The sequence below is a fragment of the Stigmatopora argus genome, chromosome 10 (assembly GCF_051989625.1).
Source record: "Stigmatopora argus isolate UIUO_Sarg chromosome 10, RoL_Sarg_1.0, whole genome shotgun sequence".
NCBI classification, from domain to species: Eukaryota; Metazoa; Chordata; class Actinopteri; order Syngnathiformes; family Syngnathidae; genus Stigmatopora; species Stigmatopora argus.
The window spans coordinates 3,448,051-3,471,370 of NC_135396.1; the positions used below are offsets into that span (position 1 = coordinate 3,448,051).

General features: G+C 43.3%; 3 protein-coding genes across 5 annotated transcripts; 2 read left to right on the forward strand and 1 right to left on the reverse strand.

Moving 5' to 3' along the window:
- Nucleotides 1-24: 24 nt before the first annotated feature.
- Nucleotides 25-12,228, reverse strand: c2cd3 (C2 domain containing 3 centriole elongation regulator). Of its 2 annotated transcripts, XM_077611379.1 has the most exons (31): nucleotides 11,979-12,219; nucleotides 10,982-11,251; nucleotides 10,660-10,817; nucleotides 10,206-10,378; nucleotides 10,039-10,136; nucleotides 9,678-9,783; nucleotides 9,385-9,498; nucleotides 9,171-9,318; nucleotides 8,831-8,940; nucleotides 8,501-8,668; nucleotides 8,317-8,432; nucleotides 8,050-8,168; nucleotides 7,826-7,951; nucleotides 6,941-7,354; nucleotides 6,709-6,860; nucleotides 6,342-6,588; nucleotides 5,878-6,239; nucleotides 5,599-5,771; nucleotides 5,196-5,331; nucleotides 4,862-5,130; nucleotides 4,707-4,784; nucleotides 3,815-4,411; nucleotides 3,391-3,696; nucleotides 3,054-3,192; nucleotides 2,716-2,977; nucleotides 2,397-2,506; nucleotides 2,132-2,284; nucleotides 1,570-1,733; nucleotides 1,034-1,463; nucleotides 813-909; nucleotides 25-262 (listed from the first exon to the last, which is right to left on the reverse strand). In XM_077611379.1, exons 1-31 carry the CDS (start codon nucleotides 12,028-12,030, stop codon nucleotides 128-130), a joined length of 5,982 nt encoding a protein of 1,993 aa, XP_077467505.1. In that variant the 5' UTR covers nucleotides 12,031-12,219; the 3' UTR covers nucleotides 25-127. The 2 variants fall into 2 exon arrangements, with proteins under 2 accessions (XP_077467505.1, XP_077467506.1); XM_077611380.1 differs by lacking the exons at nucleotides 25-262; nucleotides 813-909; nucleotides 1,034-1,463; nucleotides 1,570-1,733 and having other exon boundaries at nucleotides 2,137-2,284; nucleotides 2,376-2,506; nucleotides 11,979-12,228.
- Nucleotides 12,229-15,233: 3,005 nt separating this feature from the next.
- On the forward strand, nucleotides 15,234-17,912 carry LOC144083719 (diablo IAP-binding mitochondrial protein-like). 2 transcript variants are annotated; one of them, XM_077611749.1, is made up of 6 exons: nucleotides 15,234-15,411; nucleotides 15,969-16,101; nucleotides 16,191-16,319; nucleotides 16,408-16,518; nucleotides 16,949-17,045; nucleotides 17,136-17,912. In XM_077611749.1, the coding sequence occupies exons 1-6, from the start codon at nucleotides 15,299-15,301 to the stop codon at nucleotides 17,339-17,341; spliced, it is 789 nt and encodes a 262-aa protein (XP_077467875.1). In that variant the 5' UTR covers nucleotides 15,234-15,298; the 3' UTR covers nucleotides 17,342-17,912. The 2 variants fall into 2 exon arrangements, with proteins under 2 accessions (XP_077467875.1, XP_077467877.1); XM_077611751.1 differs by having other exon boundaries at nucleotides 16,194-16,319.
- A 795-nt stretch (nucleotides 17,913-18,707) lies between these two features.
- LOC144083720 (diablo IAP-binding mitochondrial protein-like) lies at nucleotides 18,708-21,673 on the forward strand. The gene is made up of 6 exons (XM_077611752.1): nucleotides 18,708-18,850; nucleotides 19,604-19,724; nucleotides 19,788-19,910; nucleotides 20,257-20,367; nucleotides 20,448-20,544; nucleotides 21,062-21,673. The coding sequence occupies exons 1-6, from the start codon at nucleotides 18,807-18,809 to the stop codon at nucleotides 21,262-21,264; spliced, it is 699 nt and encodes a 232-aa protein (XP_077467878.1). The 5' UTR covers nucleotides 18,708-18,806; the 3' UTR covers nucleotides 21,265-21,673.
- Nucleotides 21,674-23,320: the final 1,647 nt, after the last annotated feature.

Genomic DNA, 23,320 nt, shown 5'->3' on the forward strand with positions numbered 1-23,320 from the left:
GTATTTGACTCCAGCAAGCACACAGAATGGACAGCAAATATTTATTTAAAAAAATACATCAGTGTGACACTTACTGTAGTTTTTTTTCCTTCCACATTTCTATACATTAAAAACACTATCACACGAGCTAATCGTCGTCATCTAAGTGAGTGGCGCAGATTCGGGCAAATCTTTCAGTCTCTCTCCTCTTGGAGGTGGGCGACATGGAGGGACAGCGCCGAGGACCCTTGTGAGGAATGTCAAGCGGGGGAAGGCCGCCCTCCTGGCAAGAGATATTGAAGGACAAAGAAAAGAAAATCAAGAACAGAAAGCTGGGAAAACCCTAGCCCTAGTCACACTACTATTCACGGGACACAATCAAAGCATAAATGCATAGGTTAGCTTCCAACAAATTTATTTGAAATTCACAGTTATATACGATTGAAAACATGAGACTTCATACGCGCGTGCTGCCCTTTTATCTGGCAGCCAGCGTTCGTTTTGTCAGTCGACCGGTACGATGGTATGTGGACAGGTGGTGTTTGCGCAATGATTAGTATGACTCGTCTTGTATGGGAAAGAGGTCTGTTAAATGGAATGTGGACAGATGGTGTTTGCGTGATGATTAGAATCAAAGATGTCGGAACGCCACCTAGCTCTTGACTGATGTCTGCTCTTCTAGGTCCTGATCTACAAAGAAGGTGCTAAATTATACAAGCTGTGTTTTGTATTCCTTTGCAGTAGTGTGGTGAAATCCCAGTTTTATTTTAATCAACAGAAAATCATGCATAAATGCCGCCAAATCAACTGGCAAAAAAAGCAAGACTACTCACCACGTCACTGGACGAACTGGAAAGTAAAGGTGCCAAGCGTACCGCTTTCAGAGAAGCCTCAAGTTGATGTGAGGGCAGGAAAAAGTTGGGAAGAGAGCTTTCGGGGCAAAGAGTTAAATAAACAAAATTCACATGATGGCAAAGTACAAAAATAAACTAAGCAAACTGTGCCTTTCTAATATCCAGTTATGCGCTTATTGAGACGAGCCAGTAAAGGATACACTAGGTTGTCAAATGTAGACCGTGACTCACTGCCCACTGCTGACGCGCCGTCGTCGTTACTCGGAGAACTTGAAGCTTCTCCGAAATCCACGGAAAGCTCCTCCAAGCTGTCGGCTCGCCGGCATTGCACGACGACGTCCTGTTTCTTGCCGGATTTCGTCTGACTCTCGCCTTGTTCTGACAGGATGCTATTCGATGGAGTGGTCTTATCGGAGGAAAACGTAAATTCGTTCAAATGTCTCGGCTCCAACACCACTTCCTCGTAATCTTCCTCCTCTTCTTCACTGCTAAAATTCGATTTGCATTCCCCATCCTCGACTTCATCCTCCTCCCCGTGCCCGCCATCCTCTTCTTCCGCCGACTGAGATGATGGAACAGGTGATCGGGGACAAGATGAGGGTATCAGCATGTCGGTGTGGTTCTCTTTGTCTGGATGGAGGAAATGCCTTGTATTGAAAATCATTACAAATAATAAAAAGGGGGCTTTAAAGTCATCACATTGAACATGAAGGGAAGCCAGAGTGCCAAGGCTCACCACTGTGGACATCGCCTTGAAAATGTCCGGACGGGACGAGGAGCTGGCGCGTGTTGCCCTCCGCCTGCGTCTGCTCGTCATGTTGCAAAACAGGGGAGAAGGCGGGCGACGCAAGCTTGCTGCTGAAGTATCTCTGGATGTTATCCTGATCGCTCATAATTTTCCTGTAGGTTAAAAAACTCGATTTTAAGTCACGTCTCTTCTTGGGTGAGAACACGAGGGAGAATTGAATGTCGCTAGGCCAGCGGTCGGGAAAATAGTATACAGAGAGAACCAGAAACAATTCATATATTTAAAACATTTCATTCTTTGAGAGCCATACTCAAAACATACAAGTCAAAATATATGAAAATGTCCTTTTATTTTTTGTCATTACAACACAGAAATCTATTGTTTTGTTACGCTGTTGCTAATTCAATGAGTATCATTGAGAGTATGCTTTCAAAAGGGAGTCTAATGGGGAAAAAAAGGATTCTAGAGGTATGTTTTAGCTTACAGGGTAGCCACATGCGCCCATCAATAGAGCCACAGGTTCCCTACCCCTGCGGTAGTCTATCTATACCTGATGGTAGTGAAGAGGAACGAGCCAGAGGGGTTGACTTCGCTGATGCTGTCGCAGGATGAGTGGGGAGCGGCTTGCTCCTGGAGGCTTTGATGATGAAGACGCACCTTTTGCATGTGCTCGTGGTGGCGTTCGCTCTCACTGGGCACCAGACTAGTCAAAAGATGCCAAAAAGTCAATTGAAATTGCAAGAGTGGTTCATAAATATAATCTAATAAAAAAATCATTGTGTGAAGGTACACACATTTTGGGAATGAGGGTCTACCTATGGTCAGGTGAAGAGATATGCTGCTCAGGGAATCTACTGATGTGAGAAGGGAAGGTGCTGTAAGTAGCGGTAGTCTGGTAGCTGCGAGTTTCCACTTGGGACAAGGGCTGTGAAGAAAACACACATTTTAAACTCATTGGCAGCAATAGAGGTCCAATCCATTTTGACTGGGAGGCGTTGGCAGGGATTATTTACTGCTGGCTCTCAATCAAAATGCATTGGAAGTCTTTTAGTTGATTTTAATCTGAATTTTCTTCTTCCGGGACTATCGCATTACATGCTCTGTGAATATTAGGCAGCAGAAGTATTATCTTACCTCCTTGTCCACGGTGACTTTTCTGTGCCCGCGTAGGTCCTGCACCCATTTTAGGGGTGTGACGGCCAATTTGAGCTGGCCTCTACAGTGCCCGCTGAAGTCGACGATGTTGTACCAGCCGCACAGCGACTGCAGCCCGCAAAGCAACGGGGACAAGTCTACCGAGGTGAAGCCAACCACCTGCTCTGCTTCTGCGGCGCTTTTGTGGAGGACTTTGAAGACCAGGCTTTGCTGGGGGTCGAGTAGGAGCTGCTTGGAAAGCCTGGGGAGTAAAATGTAGAAATTCCTCAACTACGGTTGAGGTTTTTTTGCACGATGTGTGGGGAAACGAGGCTCACCTGCATTCACGCTGGTGGTCCCATAGGGGGCAGTTGGTGTCCGCCACCACGGGCGTAGTGATGGGATCTGCAGTGTCGGCAGCAACGTACGAGACAAAACAGACAGCCGGCCCCATGCTTCTGTCAGACGCCGTGGTACCTGGCAAAAAAATGGGGCGAGTCACTTAAAGTAAAAGAGCCTGTAGGTTTGAAAATAATGTCTTAAGACGTTCTTGAATTATTTGGAAAAAAGCTAAAGACAAACGTAGGAATTAAATACATACATTTAGCCTAAATGTATGTAAATATAGTGTTGAAATGACCACTGGGCAGGGTTCATAATAGATTAAGCACTGACCGTTTAGATCGAGATTGAGGTTCTTGGCTCGGTGCACGATAACCGTCGCTGGGAAGGATTCATCCTCACTCATTTCAATGGGCTGCGATATTACGTCATCTTGAGTGGTTTGACTTGGTGTGATTTGTGGCGGGGAGGATGGCGGCGAGAGCCGTATCGGCCCCTCCACTACGGTCTCGTCCTGGCTGTCAAAGCCCGCCGGGTCCTCTTCAACGGTGGGAATTGAACCGGAGGTCAGGCTGATGTGAACCCGCAGGGCGGCCCCCTGCAGGTCTGCCGCCGAGCGTCGGAAAAGTGGATACACTCCTGACAAACAAGATAGGCGTTGCGATGAACAGAAATGCAGCCCTGGAAAGAACTGCTAACACTAATAAACGGATTGACCGTCATGAAAAATGGAAATTAGGATTGGATTATTTCCTACCGCTGATGGTTAACTTCGGCTGGTGAGCTTTAGCGAGCGAGGACAGATCGACGAAGGCGGAACCCAGCAGTCGGTCCGTGTCCCGTGGCTTCTGGCTTTTGTCCTTCTGGAAAGCCACCCACACCTGGACCTCCAGCTTCTCCTCTCGAAGGTACCACAAGAGCGGCTGGGAGCTGTTCAGCTCCAAGGTGCGGCTGCCCTGGAACGTCACGGTGGCCAGGTGGCCCTCCCCCAAGCACGGGTGCTTCATGAGCGAGCAAAAGGCATCGTGCTCGTAGAATTTGTAACGGAGGTAGCAGTAAGTGGAGCGCTCTAGAGAATCGTGACCCGGCAGGAAGAGGCAGTGAAGGGGCAACCACGCTCTGGGCATGGAGAAGGTGATGGATAACTTCCTGCTGCTCAACTCCCAGGCGCCTTGGTCATCACCGTCTACCTGAGCCTGCGTCATATCCCAGCCCAAATTTTGAGCGGCCTGAATGACCCGCTTCCGTTCAGAGTGGTGCGCGAAGCCGACTGAGATCTCCAGGCCCCCGACCAACGTGTGCTGTCGTTGTGGAGATTCGCAAGGGGCGGAGATGCCGTACCAGCCAGAAATTCCTAAACGTGTGGCACACACAAAATGAGGATCATCACTCTATTCTTTGAGACTCTTAATTAATGTACAGTAATCCCTCGACTATCACGGTTAATGTAGACCAAACATGGCCGCGAAAATTGAAAAATTGCAAAGGAGGGTCACCCCTGTTTATAACTACCGGCGGGAAGTTAAAGTTGTGAAAGGAACATGTAATAAAAACATAGCAAAAAAGGAAGCGCATTTTTTAATCCCGCTTCAGCCGAAAATACTCAGCCACTAAATTTTCAGTGCATCTCGAAAAGCAGGGTCACTCGCCTGTTGTTTTGTGGAGCAGTTCGATTAAGGGTATTTTCACTGTGCCCAACATCACATCTGGAGGTGTGGCATTAATACCTAGAAAGAAAAAAATGAAATAATTCCGGATTTCAGCAGCTGAGAAGAGAATAAAAAGACTTTAGGTGATGCTAAACCTTTACGGCTGTCTTTGTTCCAAACGGTGAAAACGGCACAAGCTTCCGCCAGCTGCTCGGCCAGACTGCAGCTTTCGCCGCCGCTTTTGTGGACCATTACATCGCAGCGCATCTCGGCACGGTGGTCAAACTCCGGCCAGAAAGTCCTCGCCGCCGCGCGGGTGCACGACGGCTCGTCGTTGGGCAACAGAGACAAGTGGACGCTCACGTAAGAGTTGACTCCCACGGTGGCAAAGTAGTCGAACCTTTCGTCTTGCTGGGCAACGACTCTGGAGGTTTACGATTCGGAGTTAGCCGTTGGGAGAGCATTCTGTGGGATGACAGGGGGGCTTACCTGGCCGCTGCCTGCAAACCGGACCCTCGGTGTACTTGAACTACGAGAGTCACTGAGGAGGAAGCGTCTCCTCTGCCGGTCAGCGCGTCCACTCTCATCGGACGGCATTTGTACCGGATGCACACGTCGAGAAGGCCTGACAATAAGTTCAAATTAAAATAAATCACCACTAAAGGGGAGTTAAGACACGCTATATTTATCGTATTGTCTCGTATATACGCTGTATTTGATTTGAAGGCAATTTTAAGGGTGCGGCTTATACATGGAGGCGGCTAATATACGAGAAAATACTGTACCTCATTTACTGCCATACATGAAGTTGTGCATCCCCCCAATTTTTTTTGATTCAATTCAATTCATATATTCCTGTGTTTATGAGTTATAATGAGTTGAGATTGCGAACCAGAAGAATGAGGCTGGCGTGCTGGCAGGCCGTCCGTTTTGGTGAGCAAAGGTAGTGAAAACATTTGGGCATCGTCAAGATGGCGTCCTTGCATGGTAACCATGGCACAAAGCTTGGACAAAGGCAGAATCCCATGGGCCAGCAGCTGGTCTCGGACATTCGGATAATAATACCTGCAGAGAAGAAAGAAAATCCTACAGTATTCATCTTCCCAATCCACTTTAATTCAAAAATGAAAATTCGCCCAAAATTGGAGCGTCGTTTCAATGCCGTACAAACCTGCACCAAACTTCAAAGTTCACACCGCCGCCACTGCTGAGACCTTGGCAGGAAAGCGAGCTGAGTAAGAGCTTCTGAACAGGAACTCCCTCGGGCGCCAAGAGTGCGTGGGTCTCCGTGTGTCCGAACCACGGGTCAGGAACGCACAAAGTGGTGGTGGTCCGAAAAGACTTCAGGTCGGTGTTACTGTATCCGTCCAGGGCGGTGTCCACATCGGCGCCTTCTTGACAGGGGAAAGCGTACTGGATATAGCAGTCGGCCTCGCCCCAGACTGTAGATTGCAGGGGGGTCAGGCCCGACACCTTTTCCACCTGGATGGTGAACACGTGCTCGGTCATCGCTTGAGCTGGCGAAGCCGTGACCTGACGGTGGGGGAAAAAAGCAACGTTAAAATGACATCTCCTCTTTGACTCTGAACATAATGATTTCTGGAAACCGTAAATATGATTAAAAGCGGCAAGAACCTTGGTGGGGGCGACGGGCCGGCGGTCAGGCAGATGAAGCAGTCTGATGGAAGGGCGGCTCGGCGAATGGCCATCGTTGTCTCTGGCGCGCTGCAAGGCCAGCACCTGCTCGCAGAGGCCCATGGCCAGCGTGACTCTCAGGCTTCCCCTGCAGCCGCCAGAGAAGACGTCCACCACCGGCATGTAGCAGTCCACCCCTAAGACGGGATACTGCGCCTGGAGGAGGAGGTGGGCGATTTGGGGGTCCCTGTGACGGAAGGTGAGCAGCGTGAGAAGAGACAAAAACGCACCTGGGCTCGTTTCAGCGACATCATTCTCCCACTTCAAATGAGATAGACGTCTACCGCTATGGACGATAGCCACTTGCCTGAAGGACATGTAGAATTGGTGCAGCGGGAGTTTTACCAGGCCAAGAAGTTTCTCATGACCGGAGCCGCTTGTCTTCTGCCACACTTCGATCACCATCAAGTTGTTCCTCATTCGTTCCAGTAAATTTGGAGTTAAAGCCACGGGAGTGACCTATAGTGGGGGCAAAAAAAGATAAAACGATAACAGTCCGCCTAAAGTGAAATTTCCCAGCCAATCAAGTCACGTCCTACCTGGACAAAGTTAAACGAGGGATTGGCGCGGCCCCAACTGACGACAGACCTCGCCACCTCGTCGCACCAGAACAGCTTACAATTCAAGTAGACGTTGACGGATTGCGCCGGGCCGCCGTCAAACTTCTTGCCGTCCGGCACCATGAGCAACGTGTGCAACAGGACCTCCGGCTCCTCCAGCGTCACACGTCGAGACGGGTTCGGCGGCGTGCCAAGCGTCGGATGCGGGCCGACCGTGGAAAGTCCGAGAGGAACGTTTGGTGTAATATCTTCTGAAGCGCGAGGGCCGACAACCTCAAATTGGGATGCTGAGCGGGGCTCGCACTGAGGGTTGCGGTTGACGCCTGATGACGGCATGTCTCTTTTTTCAGGGGCTACGGAGGCACTGTGGTTGGCACAAAGTTGGAGCAGCACCTAGGAATTCAAAATTGGATTTTTCATTATTCGAAAAGTGAAACATTTGTTTTTCTGGTTTTCAACCCAAATTTCTTGAAAAGGATGTTTTACTCAATTAAGTCGCCTCAAATAAAGTTTTTTTTTCTCTTAATAAATCAAAATTTCATTTTCCGGGAAAAAAAAATCAGTTTCTAAAACACCATACAAATTAATCAAATATTTCATTTCTTGACATCCTTCCTTTCCACTGTTTGACCTGAACATAAAAACATATTTTTCCCCTCAAAAATAGGACTTTGTTTGTAAAATTATAATTTTTGTTCGATAGAACTAGAGCTGTAATAAATAACCTAAAAGTGCAATCTTAATAAGTCTACAATTGAAAAAAATCTACAAAGCTTCTTGAAAATATGACTACCTACGTATTCTTGTTTAAACGGATCGGAAACAACAAAATGAGAAAATACAATTGCAACTCCACACATTTACCCTGAGAAGACAAAGTTCCTTTTTTGCGCCTTCCACGGCATGCACGGGCAACGTGACGGACTCGCTGAGCTGCTGGCTCTGCATCAGACGTCGCAGCGGGTAAGCGGCTTCTCCGATTTGAACAGCCTGCCAGCAAAACAACAACAAATTAGCTCGGTGCTGTTCTCTGGCCACGATGAGGGCCTTGCCAAATGCTATCATTAATCTATTGTGATAACACTGGCCTTGTTTTGGTCGTGCTTTCGAGCGAAAACGCGGAAAAGGAGTTCCGTTTCCCACCACGTGTTGACCGTCGTTTTGCTGAATTGGACGGGAAATACGGAGAGCTGGTGGAAGCTGACCACTTGAAAACAGAAAAAAGAATATAAGCAACAGGACAGTAAATACAGGGCCCAAATTGTGCGAATGATGGCTGGCAGCTTTCCCGGTAAAAAAAGGATTGGACGTTTATCGCCGTCAATGGCAGACACTGACTTAAAAATACACAATACCTCCTCCTGCGACATTACTGGAAACAGCTCGGGTCACATCCGCGCTGGGTGCAATGTTTCGCTCAGGTGGATTGGAGGAGGAAGTCTTGGGGAAGGCATACTTGACCAAATATGTGCTGCCAATGAGAAGGGGTCAGTTATGACAGCATTTTTTAATTTAAATTTTGAATAAGCATTCTCTCACGTTTTCTTTTTGCGTAACGGGGAGGGAGATTTGCTCTGGGCCTTCCCAGGCACGCTCATGGAGTCCACAGTGACTTTGGCTGATCTCATGAAACTCAGAAATGTCATCTGCTCCTCATTCAGGGGAACGGCGATATCGACTGGGTCACCTTGAAGCTCTAAAACAGGACTAGACCAAATTGCAACCACGTGAATGGAGAGAACCATCTCAAAGGCATCGTGATTCACCAAATCAAACACTTCGGTGACCACAGACCGCAGGCAGAATATATTCAACGTAGATAAGACAGCATCCCAATTCATCATCTCGAGAAATACGAAGCAAGCTTACTTTTCACTCCATGTGGAAGCAGACTGTTTTAACAGTTTCTCACTTTGAGATGAAGTTTTCATCTCCCTTGGACCGTCGCCTGCCCCTTTCTCTGGTCTCGAATCTGACGTCTGATAACCCAAAACATTTCAGCAAAGACAGAAGCGGCAACTTGAATGTTTTTTTGACATACAGTAATCCCCCGATTATCACGGGTTCACTTATCGCAGATTCACTACTTTGATTTTTTTTCCACTATTCATTATTTAGAAAAAAAAATTTTTTTAGATTAGCGCGGCCGTGTCTGGTCTACATTAACCACAATATTCGAGGGATTACTGTATACGATAAAAATACAGACGGTGGTTTTGTAGAAGAGCTTTTCTAGCAAGCTGTCGTCGTACTGCGGGTCGCCGAGTTCGCTGTCCACACTCAGGCTGCCGTGACTGGACGGAGACCTGGGGAAATGCTCCTCACCCTGCCACAGTGTCGGCAGGGACGTCTTGGTCCTAAGGACAGACACAAAAAAAAGATGCGACGAAAAAGATTACCATCACCCAGGGGAGCGCATGTACCTGCCGAGGAGGAGCTCCACAGCTCGAAGATCCATGTCGGAAGAGCAACCGACAACGGCGCTGTCGGACTGCTTGTCGGCAACCGGTATGTTTTCAAGGATAATTTCTGAAGGCCTGAAGACACAGGAGTAGACGATGAGTTTGGTTACCGTATTCTCTCGCATATTAGCCGCACCCTTGTGCGCATATAAGCCATACCCTGGATTCAGTCATCATTTTTTTTGGCGACAAATACGGCGAATATGCGAGAAAATATGGTATGTCCCTTAAGCATTTGTTTATACTACACTCACGTAGTGGGAAGATGAAGATATGTGAGAACCGGGGCGGGGGTCTTGTCGCTTTCCCGCGGCGAGGCGACCGTAGCATCTCGGAGTTTGTTGCCGCACTCTTCACAAGCTGAGGCAAAGTCAATGGGATGTATTAGCTGTATGCTATGCTACCAAGCATACAAAAGGTGGTCTTTTCTTAGGTGTTTTAATTTTTCCGGAACATAGTGTTCATTTTTCAAAGAAAGTAAAAATGCAAAAGTGTATGTTTAGAAAAATGATTCCCTCCTTTTTTCCCCCTCAACGAAATGTTTTACTCTTCTTGGCAAACAAACAAAATGTTATTTTTGTTCTTGTACATTTTTTTTTAAGTATTGTGAAAGACCTGAGACGATGTCATTTTTCGGCTGGTCCACAGCCATTTGACAATTAGCTTGCAAGTTTCTGGTCTCCACCGATTCGTCTGCATCTATGATTTGATCTCTGAAAACAGAAATGTGCATTAGCATACATTTTCTCAGTTTAAAGCGCATTAAAAGGTGCTTCAGACACCGTCTGTTGTTGCCATTGCCGTCCTCGTTTGATTTGCTGGTGTTCGGAAGAGAAGACTCGTCAAAAAGGGTCAGCGAAGGTAAGTGTGGAACGTTGCTGCCGATGTAAGTGGTAAGAACGGGAGAATTGCAATTGTCGAACGCTCCAGCCAGAGGCTCCAAGTGAAGAGAGACCTTCAAAAACAACGTGGACAGATGGATTGAGATAAAAAAATGTGACTTTTTAACAGGAAGAATGGCTTTCCTTTAACTAAATACAACTTAAATTCCATTTAAAAAAGCTCTCAAGATGCTGGCACTACTTCTTGTTTGTTGTGTCTGGTATTTCCCCAATAAATAAATAAAGTGTATTAAAATTTCTGTCCAACTAAAAAGTATTTATCTACCTATATATAATAACCTGGGCCTTCCCATGCCTTGGATCTTTCTTTTGTATTTAAAAAAAACTGTCTCACCTCCACTTCCCCGAGCTTTTTCGACGTTGGCGACATCAGTGTGTGAAATCCAGTGATGGGCTGCGATTGGGAGAGGCGGGAAATTTCCTTCACCTGCACTCTAGCAATGGGCAGGTGACCCTGCTTTCTCAAAACCTCGAGCACCAAGTTTCCCATATCTGTTGAAATATTAAAACGTGGCACCCTTTATCATTCAAGCCCATCATTTGAGTTACCGTTTTACTGGCATAAGCCACACCCTTAAAATTACCTTAAAATTGTTGAATTTTACAATTTCTCACGTATAAGCGGCCCCCTGATTCACAATTTTCAAATACGGTACCTGCCAGGTAGGCAGTGAACTGCTTGGGTCCGCAGCGCACGGGGAAGCGTGCCGTGGTCCTGACGCTCTTCTGCGAGGGCAGCGCGCTATTCCGGGGGTTGAAGTGCGTGCCATCCGACGACTCCCCCCACCAACGCAGACGCACTGACGTCACCGGCGGGGGCCTGGCCACGCTCCACAGCAAACAGCTAACGGTCACGCGCAGGTAGCACCGTAGCTCACCTTCAACCAGGGGCGGAAGGCTGGTGGATGCCGTCACGTCGCACGGGGCTGCAAAGACAAAAATGATTGAACACCGTTTTCCTTGCAATATTTGAAGAAAAAGTGCAGCTACAGTCGAGCAATTAATTACTACAGTATAAAATATGTCCAGTTTTTCTGTGTTACAATTGCATCCAGTGGACTTTCTTGAATGTGGGTTAGAATACAAGTCATTGTGTGTATATTTATGTTTTAAAAAATGGTTGCTGGAAAATGCCAGAGCCAATCCCAGCTGACTTTGGGCACGAATTGGTTGCCAGCCAATGGCAGGACAGGAGGAAACGGACAACCAATCATAGATAGATAGGGGCAATTGGTAATGTTTAAACAGCCTGCCATGCACGCACTAATTACGCAGCCGCGTCCCAAAACTAACCCACAGCTACAAAACTCCTGTTTCACCTTTGGAGTGAAAAAAGTGAAGTTTTTGATAGAACAATATGCTTGTGATGTAATACAAACTACAATAGGCAATAACACACATTGAATAACATAATAGAACCAAACAGCGCCTTTACATCATAAGAAAATGCTATTCGTAATTTGTTGGTTTTGGGTAAAAGGTTATCATTCTGAAGCACAAACGGTTGCTCTTTCAAGTGTTAGTATCGTTCTGACAACACAAAAGCATGTCCGAATTGCAGTATTTGAAGCCAAAATATGACGTGTGAAGCACCTGAGCGACTGACAGCTAGTTGACAAGTTAGCAAGCTAGGAAGCTAACAACAACACTGACCTTTCTTCCTCATGGCACCGGCTTTGATGGGAACATGCCTTCGGCTGTTCATGACGCCTCTCGAACAAAATGCCGGGCAAAAGTGGTCGACGAGTGAGTTCCGACTTCCGTAGACATACTTAAAGCACGCCGCAGAGACTTAATAAAAAGTTTTAAAGGCGCAATACATTGAAGTAGACGCACATACGCACGACTCCGCGCCTATTCTTCAGTCCAACTTCAGTCCCGCCTTCGCTGCCGCCTACTGATGCATTATGGGAAGTGTAGTCAAGACTTGACATCGATCAGCGCAAATTTGCTTCATTCATTTGATGTGTGCGGGTTGCTTTTAGAGCCCATAACGTTCATTTGGTTTAATTTTAGATTGAAATTGAAAATTAATGCGATTGCCTGGTCACCAATTCCAGTCTACACTGCACTTTCGTGCTTATACCAGCAGACGGCAGCACGCGTCATTTATTTAACACTGCGTTACGGTTTATAATTAAGAGGATTCGCCTTTTAAATAAGTACTACAGTAGTAGCTAATATTAATACTGTAGCATCAGTACATGATAGGTGCCCCACATCTACCGATAATCCCACAGGTTATAAATAAAAGTGCCATATGGCCATTTTGAACCAACACAAGCAGTTATATACACACACCACGATAACCAACTTGAATATTAACTGGATTAAAACATGGAACAATCTTATATGATCAATAAAGTTTAACTTATTCCATAGGAAAAACAGTTGGGTGAAATGTCTGTCATGTTTGGCAACAACTCTCCTGTGGGGGTGTTTGTTTGGTTGCCCTGGCAACCACCCAGCCTTCAGCAATTCTGGTTGTGATGTCACAACCAGAATGGCGTTCTCGTCCTGCGCTAGCTTGGACTTGTTGACAGAATGGGAAAATAGGATTAATTAAATTGGTAAATGGTTATTGCTATTAGATTAGTGAATATTGTTCAATACATTTCTGGCTAATTCTTGTATCGTCATATTATGAGATAATTAATCATTATCGTGTCAATTCCAATGACGGCATGACCCAATTCTAACGATGGAATTTTCCATCAATTTAATTGCCATCTCTCTTTGATTTAAATGTGTGTGTATGTGTGTTTGTATGTCTGTGTGCAGTGGGTTGATGTTTAACTGACACAATTTCATGAAAACTTGGCTTAAACCGCTTTAAGCAAGATTGGACAACTTTTGGACGATGACCTTAGGCCAGGGGTGTCAGACTCGGGTTGGTTTGCGGGCCGCGTTAGCGTCAACTCGATTTCATGTGGGCCAGACCATTTTAGATATAATATTTAGATATTTTTTTAATAAATGGATTAAAATAACTGGATTAAAAGCCCTGAATATTCCGTTTTTTATAGATCTAAGACAATGTTTATTTTAACTTTTTTTTAAAATATATTTTTAGATTTTACAAAATGATTTTTGAACTAAAAACACAGAAAAAATGGATTAAAAAATTACAATTATTGATTTAAAAGGGGGAAAATCAGGAAATTTAATATACATCTATACTCTACTCTTCATTTGAATTTGATCCTAAAACAGAAAGTCGGCACTCATGATTTACTTTCCCGGGCCGCACAAAATGATGTGGCGGGCCAGATTTGGCCCCCGGGCCGCCACTTTGACACATGTGCCTTAGGCTGATCCAAATGTTGTTACGAGACTTAATAGTTTAAAATGTTTAACTCTTCAGTATATAGTGATTCACACAGATGGCAAACCTAATTCCGCCAAGTTTTATTGCACTATACGTAACAATTTGACTCGCTCAAGACACCAATTCAAATTCCAGTCTTGTTTTGACCAGAAACAAAAGGATTCATGTTTATCACATGTACGAAGGGAAACGTTTTATCTGTACCTGTGTTGCAAGGTTATGATATTTTTCTGTTTTCAACAGGCCTCGGTTAGCAATTAGCGGACGAGCTTATCGCTCACGTCACGGCGGACCACGGTTGTTGTGCAACCTTGACTTGGCCCATTGTTTGTCAAACGCTTGGACTCTGGAGGTGGCGGTGGGCTGGGGACGGTACTGGACGGGACGGGATGGGCGCTGGGGGCTTACGGGCCGCTTTTTGTTTGCGCAGGCTCTGCGTCACAGCTGGACAAGGCCTAGCGGCCCGCCGTCCAAAACAAACTTTGTGTGCAAATACTTGGCGGATGCCCCGAAGTCATTTCCAAACAGCTGTCTGCTTTGCCAGGATTGTCAAATAGTCAAAGTAATGCATTATTATCTAACTCAGAACACATTTGAATCCCAAATTTCATGATGATACCGCTCCAATTGGAATAATACACTCGAAAGAAATAATTTTTAACGTCCCGACTGATAAATGTTATTTTTATGGGCAAAAAATCATGAATATTAATATTATTTATGAGCAACGTTCATCAAACACCTGTTTGGAAGATCCCACAGGTTTTTTGTCCATTTCATTTTTTGAACCGCTTTATCCTCACTAAGGTCGCGGGGGGTGCTGGAGCCTATCCCAGCTGACTTTGGGCACCTGGCGGGGGACACCCTGAATTTGTGGCCAGCCAATCGCAGGGCAGAAGGAGACAAAAAAACCATCCATGCTCGCACTAATACCTAGGGGCAATTTAGTGCATCCAATAAGCCTATGTAGGAGGAAACTGGAGTACCCGGAGAAAACCCACGGAGGCCAGGGGAAAACATGCAAACTCCGCACAGGTGGACCGACCTGGATTTGAACCCAGGACCCCCACTGTGAGGCCGACGCGCTAACCACTCATCCGCCGGACTGCGAAGCAATAACCAATATTTTAGTTAATTATAGTTGCAGTACCGATTTTAGCCACCAGTCTTACATAATGCAAAAAAATGAATATTTCTAATTAGAAAGCGGAATTTTTAGGTCAACAAAAACCGGCTATCAAAATAGTCGACTGCGCTGATAATCTTTTCGACGTCATCTGGAAATAATTGACATTTAATGACATTCTGACACAGAACAAAAGCGCCAAACGGGAAGAACGTTGGATTACCAACGACGTTGCTTCACCACGTCAAAGATCAACCGCGAGATTATGTGATCGTGTAGCATGCACGTACTTATCTTGTACATCAGACTCTGCAGACTGCGTGCACATTGCCTTTTTTTTAGGAGATAAGGCCATGCAAGCACATTTGCATGCAGAGTCAACAGATCGATGACTTTTACGCAATGTGACGCAGCTCTGAGGGCTGTATAAATACAAGCCATAGAGTGTTAGAGAAGCAAATTGAAAGGGATTTTTTTGATTCAGATTCTTATTGTACTTTTAAAAGACTGAAGTTTAGAATGCAAGGCGTCCGTCAGTGTTCCACATGTGCCGTTCGGGCCGCTGGGAAACTGTTGGCCTCACAACGAGACCTTTCGAGCAGGAGAGGAGCAGCGTGCAGCCGTCTGCTCAGGTACAATTTTCTCCTAAAAATATCTTTTATTTTACAAAACAGCCCTCTAAAAATGATCCCATATATCTTGATGGGATCGGAGGCCATATTTTGGAGGTATTTTTGATCTGTTCAAACTGTCTTTAGCCAAAAAACGGATAATTTAAGTAGCATTTTTTTAAAAGATTTTTTTGATTTTTTTAAAACAAAAACATATTTTTTTTATACATACAAATACAAAAAGTATATACATAATTTAGCCATGTCTGATGATGAGGTGAAAAGTGCAATGATGGCATCTTATGGACAAACCTATCCCAGCTCACTGGCATTAAACTGAATGACTTTGGATTATTACAACTGTCTATTTCTAAGACTCTACAGCCAAGTATTGTCAAATAATATCTTATAATAAGACATAATCATTTCAATTGGATTGGACGTCTATCACTCTCAATGGCAGCCAATGCACTAACATTAAAGCCACGAGAGCGATAACCTCACTTTTTCTAAAGAAACGTTTATTAAAATGTACTTTTTTCTTGAAAAACTAACAATTTTTCATTTCTTCACCCCAGTGGCAGTTGTGCGGGTGTCCTCCTCAGCACCAGAAAGACAGCAAGCATGAATTTGGCGCAGTGGAAAGAGTCTGCACACACGAGTGCTGTGCCTTTAAGCTTGAGCCACCTTTGTTCTTCCCCATCTATTCGGGTATGTGCCCAAAAATTTGACTCAACTTTTACTCACAATTCCGCTACAGAAACTCCAACATTCATTGTAAAAATTCAAATATTTCTTAGCAGCAAACGGAGCACCTGACTCACGAGGCCCTAATCAGAAGGGCAACGTTATTGGTCGCGGATGGCACCGGAACACTCCTTTCACAAAGTACCTACGCTCTGGTGGACGCCTTGGAAGCCTACGCCAAGGTGGGATACCACACAATTAACAATTAACAATTAACAATCTCTTATGATCAAAATTAAAATGTATGAAATGTTTTGGTCTGTTTTCCAGGCTGTGCACACAAGAATCGCCCTTCAGAGACGTCATTTGACTATGTTGGGAAAACTGAGTACAGCTGAGGAAGACTCGCTTCAACGGGCCATCTTTGAACAGAAGGCACAGGTTAATTCAATTATTATTAATGTATCGTCTTCATAGGCGTACATATATGATTTGTAAAAAAAAAATGGTGCAGACTTAGGTTAGGTTAGTTCACAGGTGTCAAAGTGGCGGCCCGGGGGCCAAATCTGGCCCGCCGCATCATTTTGTGCGGTCTGAGAAAGTAAATCATGAGTGCCGACTTTCTGTTTTAGGATCAAATTCAAGACACACAAGACATTGTAGACCTAGTTAAAAAAATAGTTTTGGGTTGAGGGTTTTAGGGCGGTTATGGGTTCTTATAGTAGTTTTGATTCAGGGTTGGTTAAGGTCAGTCTTAGGGTTTGGACCAGGGCTCCCAAATTTAATTTATTGGGGATTGCCGAGAAATAATTTGGACTGCGTAAAAAATAAAATGTCTAATGTTTCCGTTTAAATGATATTCCTCTGATAGGTCAGCGAACATCTGGATGAATGTAAACGCTTCGAGACCACCTGGATCAAAGCCATCAATTTGTGTAAAATAGCGGCGGAGGTGGCTTACGCGTCTGGTGAGTACGCTTAAAGTATTAGATTTTTTTTTGGGGGGGGGGGGTGTAATGGTCCGTGCCAGACAAAAGTTTTCCTCCTGTGGCTTTTAGGATCCGAGCAGGCGTCCGTTAACATGACAGCCAACATCCAGTTGGCGCAGTCGCACGCCGACCAGGCCCGACAAGTGGCGGCGGGCGCGGACAAGAAGCTGGCTGAGACAAAAGTGGACGAGATTCAGAGGATGGCGGAATACGCCGCCTCGTTGGAGGACGTGGACGAGCTCCAAGTAAACGAAGCTTACTTGAGAGAGGACTGAAGAGGACGTCCAATTTTTAATTGCAGTCGTACTATTTATCGTTGTGTTGTTGGTTCATTCCGACAAAAATTCTGCCAGCGGGAACTAAAGTGCGATGATCTTGGGGGATCTTGCAATCAGTCAACAAACGTAGAGAAAAATGATGCTTTTCCACATTTTTGTCACAATTTGGGGTCAAGAAACTTTGGTGTTCTGAGTTGACTAGCAGTGAGGCACCGTGATTTGCTGCCCTCCAGTGGAATCTACGGGGAATTTTACCTCATGCTCAATTACTTCCCAGATTGGGCGTTCATTGTATTTAATTCCTCATTATTTATTTGATTAATATTTAAAGGAGCAAATGGACTGCGCAGTTATTAAAACAGTTCATTTTCTGCGCCACTTGTCCTCATTACGGTTAATGTATCCATGATTAATATAGTCATAATTATCCATGATTGTGTTTTGAGGACACAATTTTCTTATGTGGGGAGAGTGCGTTGCTTCAGAATTTGCTGATTAGTGTAGTTTTATCTCAGTGATTGTATCACATTGTGAGAAGGAATAAAAATGTATTATTTAACCATGCAAAGGTACAAATGTTGTCTTTTTAGACCCTGTTTATGCGAATCATTTCATATTGTGAGGTTAATAGGCTTACAAATTTGGGTATATATTTAGATTTAGGGTAAATTCTCAATACAGCATAAAGCATACAACGCACACGTTTCAAATATTAATTTGTCTTCAAGTCTTTGTGATGCAAATAATCTCAATCTCAAAGATAAAGTATATAAATTGGTTTATTATGATATGAAAATGTTTGGTCTCTCTGGAGTGATTATGTCTATAAAGCTATTCTCCCAAGTTAAAACAGTCCCCCTGAAACTCATTAAGAGCTAAAAGCATTCATTAATTATTCAGACTGTTTGGCAAATGGGACAAATGGTGGACATTGGGAGATGCAGTTACACTAATGAACGCAAGGTGTCTTTAGCTATGTCATCATGTGTTATTGTACACAAGGAAGCCATTTTGAGAAACGCACCTGTGTCCTGTGTATTGATAATGAGGTCCACGGCTGCTCATTACCAGGAACATTAATTATTCATAACCTGTGGTTTCCATACAACATCATTTCGGATTTCATTAGAGGGCAAAAACAATAAAATGATTGCATTTTTGATACTTTTTCTTAAAAAAAATAATATAACCAACTAAACAAAGAGATATCTGAAAGTGAAACACTTAAAATATTGACTTTTACCTTGATATGGTGGACAATGACGGTTCCAAACCAGAAAATAAAAGCAACCCTTCCTGGAAACAGAAAGTTACATTCAAACATCCCATTGTGATTTTTAAATGACACAAATAAATACCACATAACCTTTTAATATACCTACCTAAAGTCGAAGATGTTCTCCACCAGGTGGCAGTCGCACATGCCGTGAAACCGGAAGTGTTGACACTGTGGCGGACCAAGATGGCCGCGCTCGGGCGGGGGGCAACCTTACTCCGTTTACTCCGGTAGGTCCTGATTTCAATTCATTTTAATAAAATCTCTTTGGAGAAAATAATCTTTACATTTTGATACAACTACAAACAATTATGGCTGTTGTCATTTCAATCCATTAAACGATTGTTTTGTACCGAAAAGGAAACCGGAAAACACTGTAAGGGACATCAAGTGACGCAATAAGTGCGCATTTGACACAAAAACAATAATTTCGTTTATCATCCAAATAGAAGTGATCGACGAAAAAGCTACTTGTCGTATTTATTCACTTAAAATGGAGGAAACAAGCAGAGACAACGTTAAACCATCACGAATTACACCTGCGTTCGATGAATTAACAATGAGAAAATATTTCCGGGTCCCAGATATGAAATGTGAATAGAATTTTTGCCCGGAAAATGAGTTAATTCACATTTGCAGTCATAGATTAGCTTTTTTCCCTACTGAGCATTTGGGTAAATACATCAAATACAATTTGTAGCCTAAAGTATCCGCAAAGCAAAAATTTTATATTGTATGGGCAAGATACAAAACTAAAATGTCTACCAAATGCAACTTCAACCCTACAATACTAGTATTCATTTTAGTCTACAGTTTACTTAACATGTTTTCAGTATGCCAAAGATACGACCATGTACATTTCGCCTATTAACTGGATGATGCCTAGTTCATGAAATCTTAAAATCTAAGAAAATCATGTACACGCTGTTCCTAAATAAATTAAACCCCTTAAAACAATTTACAACTGTATTTTCCCCTTTCAGGAGCAACGCTCAAGTGTTATGCAAGTGCGGTCAATCTGCGGGATGCGCCTTAGCGAGATGGAGAAGTACGGCGACATCTTTGGCTGTGGGTGCTGGCCTGTGTGCTGTTCCTTTCACTCAGGTAAGACTGTGTTCCTATTAAAGTCCCATTTATGATCATGAATGTCCGGATTTTCCGTGGCAGGTTCCGAGTCTGGGTCACGATTCTCTGATCAGGCGAGCGGCCTCGCTGGTGACGGACAGTTCCAGTACGTTCCTATCTCAGAGCACTTTAGCGCTCATAGATGCTATCACTGAGTATTCCAAGGTGAGTTTGAACGCCACGCCGCTTTAATTTAAAGGCGGCGCTGCCATCTATTGGTGTGGGGCTGCCGCAAAATATTATTTGGGTACAGTAATCCCTCGATTATCACAAATTCACTATTTCGCGATTTTTTTTCTCCCGGATTTTAATTATTACATTTTTATTTTTATTTTTTAAAGTTTATAAAAATGTGAAAATCCACGCTGAAAATCGGAAGCGGAAGCCATTTTGCTACTATGACTCATCACTGAATATATTTGTTATACATTAAAAATAGACATTTGAAGGAGTTAATACTTAAAGGATCTCTACACAAAATGCCACAAATAAGAGCTTATTTTCTGTACAGGCCGTTCACACGCTGGTCGCGCTCCAAACGCGTTACCTGGCATCGCTAGGAAAACTGAGCCAAAATGAGGAAGAGTCCATCTGGCAGGTGATAGTTGGCCAGCGAGCCAAGGTGAGTTTCGGCCGTCTACGCCAATGCTGACCGCCGTGGTGGTGATGCCCACATCATCCCGCGTTGCCTTCCTCGGACAGATCGGCGACAGGCAAGAGGAGGTCAAGCGATTTGAGGCGGTGTGGATCAACGCCCTGCGCTTGTGTGAAACAGCAGCTGAGGCCGCGTATACTTCAGGTGTGGAAAAAAAATGAGTTTTTATAGCCTCCGGGTTTAATGTCGATTCGTTTGCGTCCATTTTATTGTCACAAAAGATCTTTGGAAATCACTAGAAATTTTCTAAAATCCTATTAACAAAAGCTAATTTACTATTTTCCCAAACACGTGAGCTATATAATTTGAAGTTTTCTTTTAAATAAATGGTTCAATTGTCCATTTTCATTGGGTTTTCCTTATGTTATTCACGCTAATGTGCTAATAATCCGACATAATAATAATAATAATCGGACATAGGCTTTGTCATCATTATTGACTCGACAAAAGCCTAATTGTCATCATACCCAGCTGCGTATGACAAAATTGGTAAAATGGTCAACGGTCGTCATACTTTTGTCAAATATGGCAAAAATACCTGTGCTAAAATTGAACAAATATAAAGCAGCAAAAATCAATGAACGACCGAGCTTTGTATTTGTAAATCGTATTGCTCTAGCATTACCGTACTTTCTGACCTGACCTGACGTGACCTTTGCAGGCGCAGAGCACGCGTCCGTCACCATGCAGACCAACATTCAGCTGGCTCGAACCCAGGCCGAAGAGGCGCGAAAATTCTCCCGGGACGCCGACAAGAAGCTGCTGGAGGCCAAAGCCCAGGAGGTCCAAGCGGCGGCCCAGCGCGCCGCCGCTTTGGAGCAGAGCCAAGAAGACGTGCCTGAAGCTTACCTCAGGGAAGACTGAGATTATGAGAGGACAACCCCGGAAGGGAGAAAACCACTTTGTCGGTGAAAATCTGTGATTGCCTTGGTGGAGGGAGGGTGGGTCGGTGAATTTTTGAGGTGTTCTTGCTGAGAACAACAACGTGGAAGGAAATTGCTTGATTTCTTCTCGTCTTTGCACTCTTTGTACAATTCAGAATGTCACTCTTATGTTCAACTTGCTTTGCCAACATTAAATAAGAGTGAGAATTCTCATCAAATTTCTGGAAAAAATGAGAAAGGTTTCTTCTTGAGAAGAAATAGGGAAATAAATTAAAAATTAAAAAAGGGGGGAAAAACATGCTAATTCACTCTTCATTTCTTCAGTCTTTAAATCTCATTATACTTTTATAGTGACAATAAAAGCATTCAATTCAATTAAGCTTTACAAACATTTGCAGTTTTTGAGATTTTTTCCTGATATCAAACAAGCTGTGGAATATTTTTTACTGTTTTACAATGCTTTAACTTTCTCAGAAATAATAACTTTTTTTTGGTTTATGTTTAGTGCTATATACACAAAATAAAAACTTCGTTTACAAAATAAGCCAGCAGAGGGCGACATCGCTGCTTTTTTCCACTTTATTTAATTCAATCAACTCAGCAGTAATGGATTAAATATGTGCTCTTTGAAGTGAAATCATATCCTACACAAAAATACCGCAATTGTTTTTCCTTGGTTAAAAACAAAAAAATAGGTTCATCTAGGCCCGTTTTTTTAAATTTACAATATTAGGGAACCCAAAAAGATAAAAAATACACAAAAATTTGGAAGTGAAGGCTTAACTCATTGATTAAAATGTTATAAATTTACAATGAACCAATTTGGAGACCATCAACCTCCTTTTTATAGACAACAGGTACAATATCTTTTATGAAAAATGAAATGATTCATCACGCGTGATATTAATGACTGCTGTTGCTATGTCATCTGGTCTGAGAATAAATTGGATTGATTGTAGAAAAGGGCAAAGCTTCCCACCTGGGGATTTAAGTTCCCCCAGGATATTATTAATAAACTACCACAGAGTGTATACTGAACGCATAAAAGCTTATGTTTTATTCATAACGACTACTTTGAATAGAAACTTAACGACCTTCTTTAAGAAAATAAAAAACAATTAAACTCAGGCTCTAAATTAGGATAGGCATCATTTCTTGTTTTTTTTTAACTGAATAAAAGAGAGACTACAGCTAAAACATATTTATATTTTTAAAACTATGTTATGGGGAAAATAAACAAATAAGGTACTTTTAGCTCAAATATCTTTTTATTCTGAAAAGAAAAACCGAAACATATGAGGACTGGTTTTTGTGTGTAGTTAAACAGAATTAAATGTGAAAAAATGCTTATTTTGAGGCCAAAAAATGACATAATGAACATAAGACTATTTATAAAAATGACGTCATCCATAAAAAAATTTAATGACAATAGTACTGTCATACTATTCCAATTTCAAATATGCTTAAACATGAAAATCTTAACACATTTTCCTGTAAAAATGTATCCAAAAAAGTGTAAATAAAAGTAAAAGAGGCCAACAACATGAAGTGATTGGCTGCCATTGACGTCAATGGAAGTCCAATTGTAAGACAAACACAACTTAGAAGTCAACTTTGGCACTTTCCACCGTAAAGCACTTCTATTTATCTTAATTGAATAAATAAGATGACTCTTCAAAAATGCTGACGGTGCCGTATCATCTAGCCGTGCCAAAGTCACTGATCATACTTGGACACTTTGTCCTTCAGGAAGCAATCTCCAGGACTTTATTTTGACATTCACGTCCTTGTTGTGCCACACTTTTATTAACATTGTTTTGTTTCCTGATAACATCCGGAAAACTCAATTATTAACTGTATTTTGCCAGCTGAAATCATGGATTTATTTATCATTTCTATTGCCTGTTACTGTTACTGGGCTTGGTTTTGGTTATAATATTTGATTTAGTTTCAGGTTGTCATTTTTTGTTTTGTTTTGAGTTTTATATAAAACAGACTCAATATCCAGAGCTGCCAACCTCCCAGTCCACATGGAT

Excerpts from the sequence above, each read along its gene's own strand:
- c2cd3 (XM_077611379.1), bottom strand. The coding sequence starts at position 12,030 with ATGAACAGCCGAAGGCATGTTCCCATCAAAGCCGGTGCCATGAGGAAG. Across the intron at positions 1,734-2,131 it reads TTCCTCTTCACTACCATCAG|GAAAATTATGAGCGATCAGG; the intron begins GTATAGATAGAC and ends TTTAACCTACAG. Across the intron at positions 263-812 it reads CCAGTTCGTCCAGTGACGTG|GAGGGCGGCCTTCCCCCGCT; the intron begins GTGAGTAGTCTT and ends ATCTCTTGCCAG.
- LOC144083720 (XM_077611752.1), top strand. The coding sequence starts at position 18,807 with ATGGCCGCGCTCGGGCGGGGGGCAACCTTACTCCGTTTACTCCG. Across the intron at positions 18,851-19,603 it reads ACCTTACTCCGTTTACTCCG|GAGCAACGCTCAAGTGTTAT; the intron begins GTAGGTCCTGAT and ends TTCCCCTTTCAG. Across the intron at positions 19,725-19,787 it reads GTGCTGTTCCTTTCACTCAG|GTTCCGAGTCTGGGTCACGA; the intron begins GTAAGACTGTGT and ends TTTCCGTGGCAG.
- LOC144083719 (XM_077611749.1), top strand. The coding sequence starts at position 15,299 with ATGCAAGGCGTCCGTCAGTGTTCCACATGTGCCGTTCGGGCCGCTGGG. Across the intron at positions 16,320-16,407 it reads CCTTGGAAGCCTACGCCAAG|GCTGTGCACACAAGAATCGC; the intron begins GTGGGATACCAC and ends TCTGTTTTCCAG. Across the intron at positions 17,046-17,135 it reads GGAGGTGGCTTACGCGTCTG|GATCCGAGCAGGCGTCCGTT; the intron begins GTGAGTACGCTT and ends TGTGGCTTTTAG.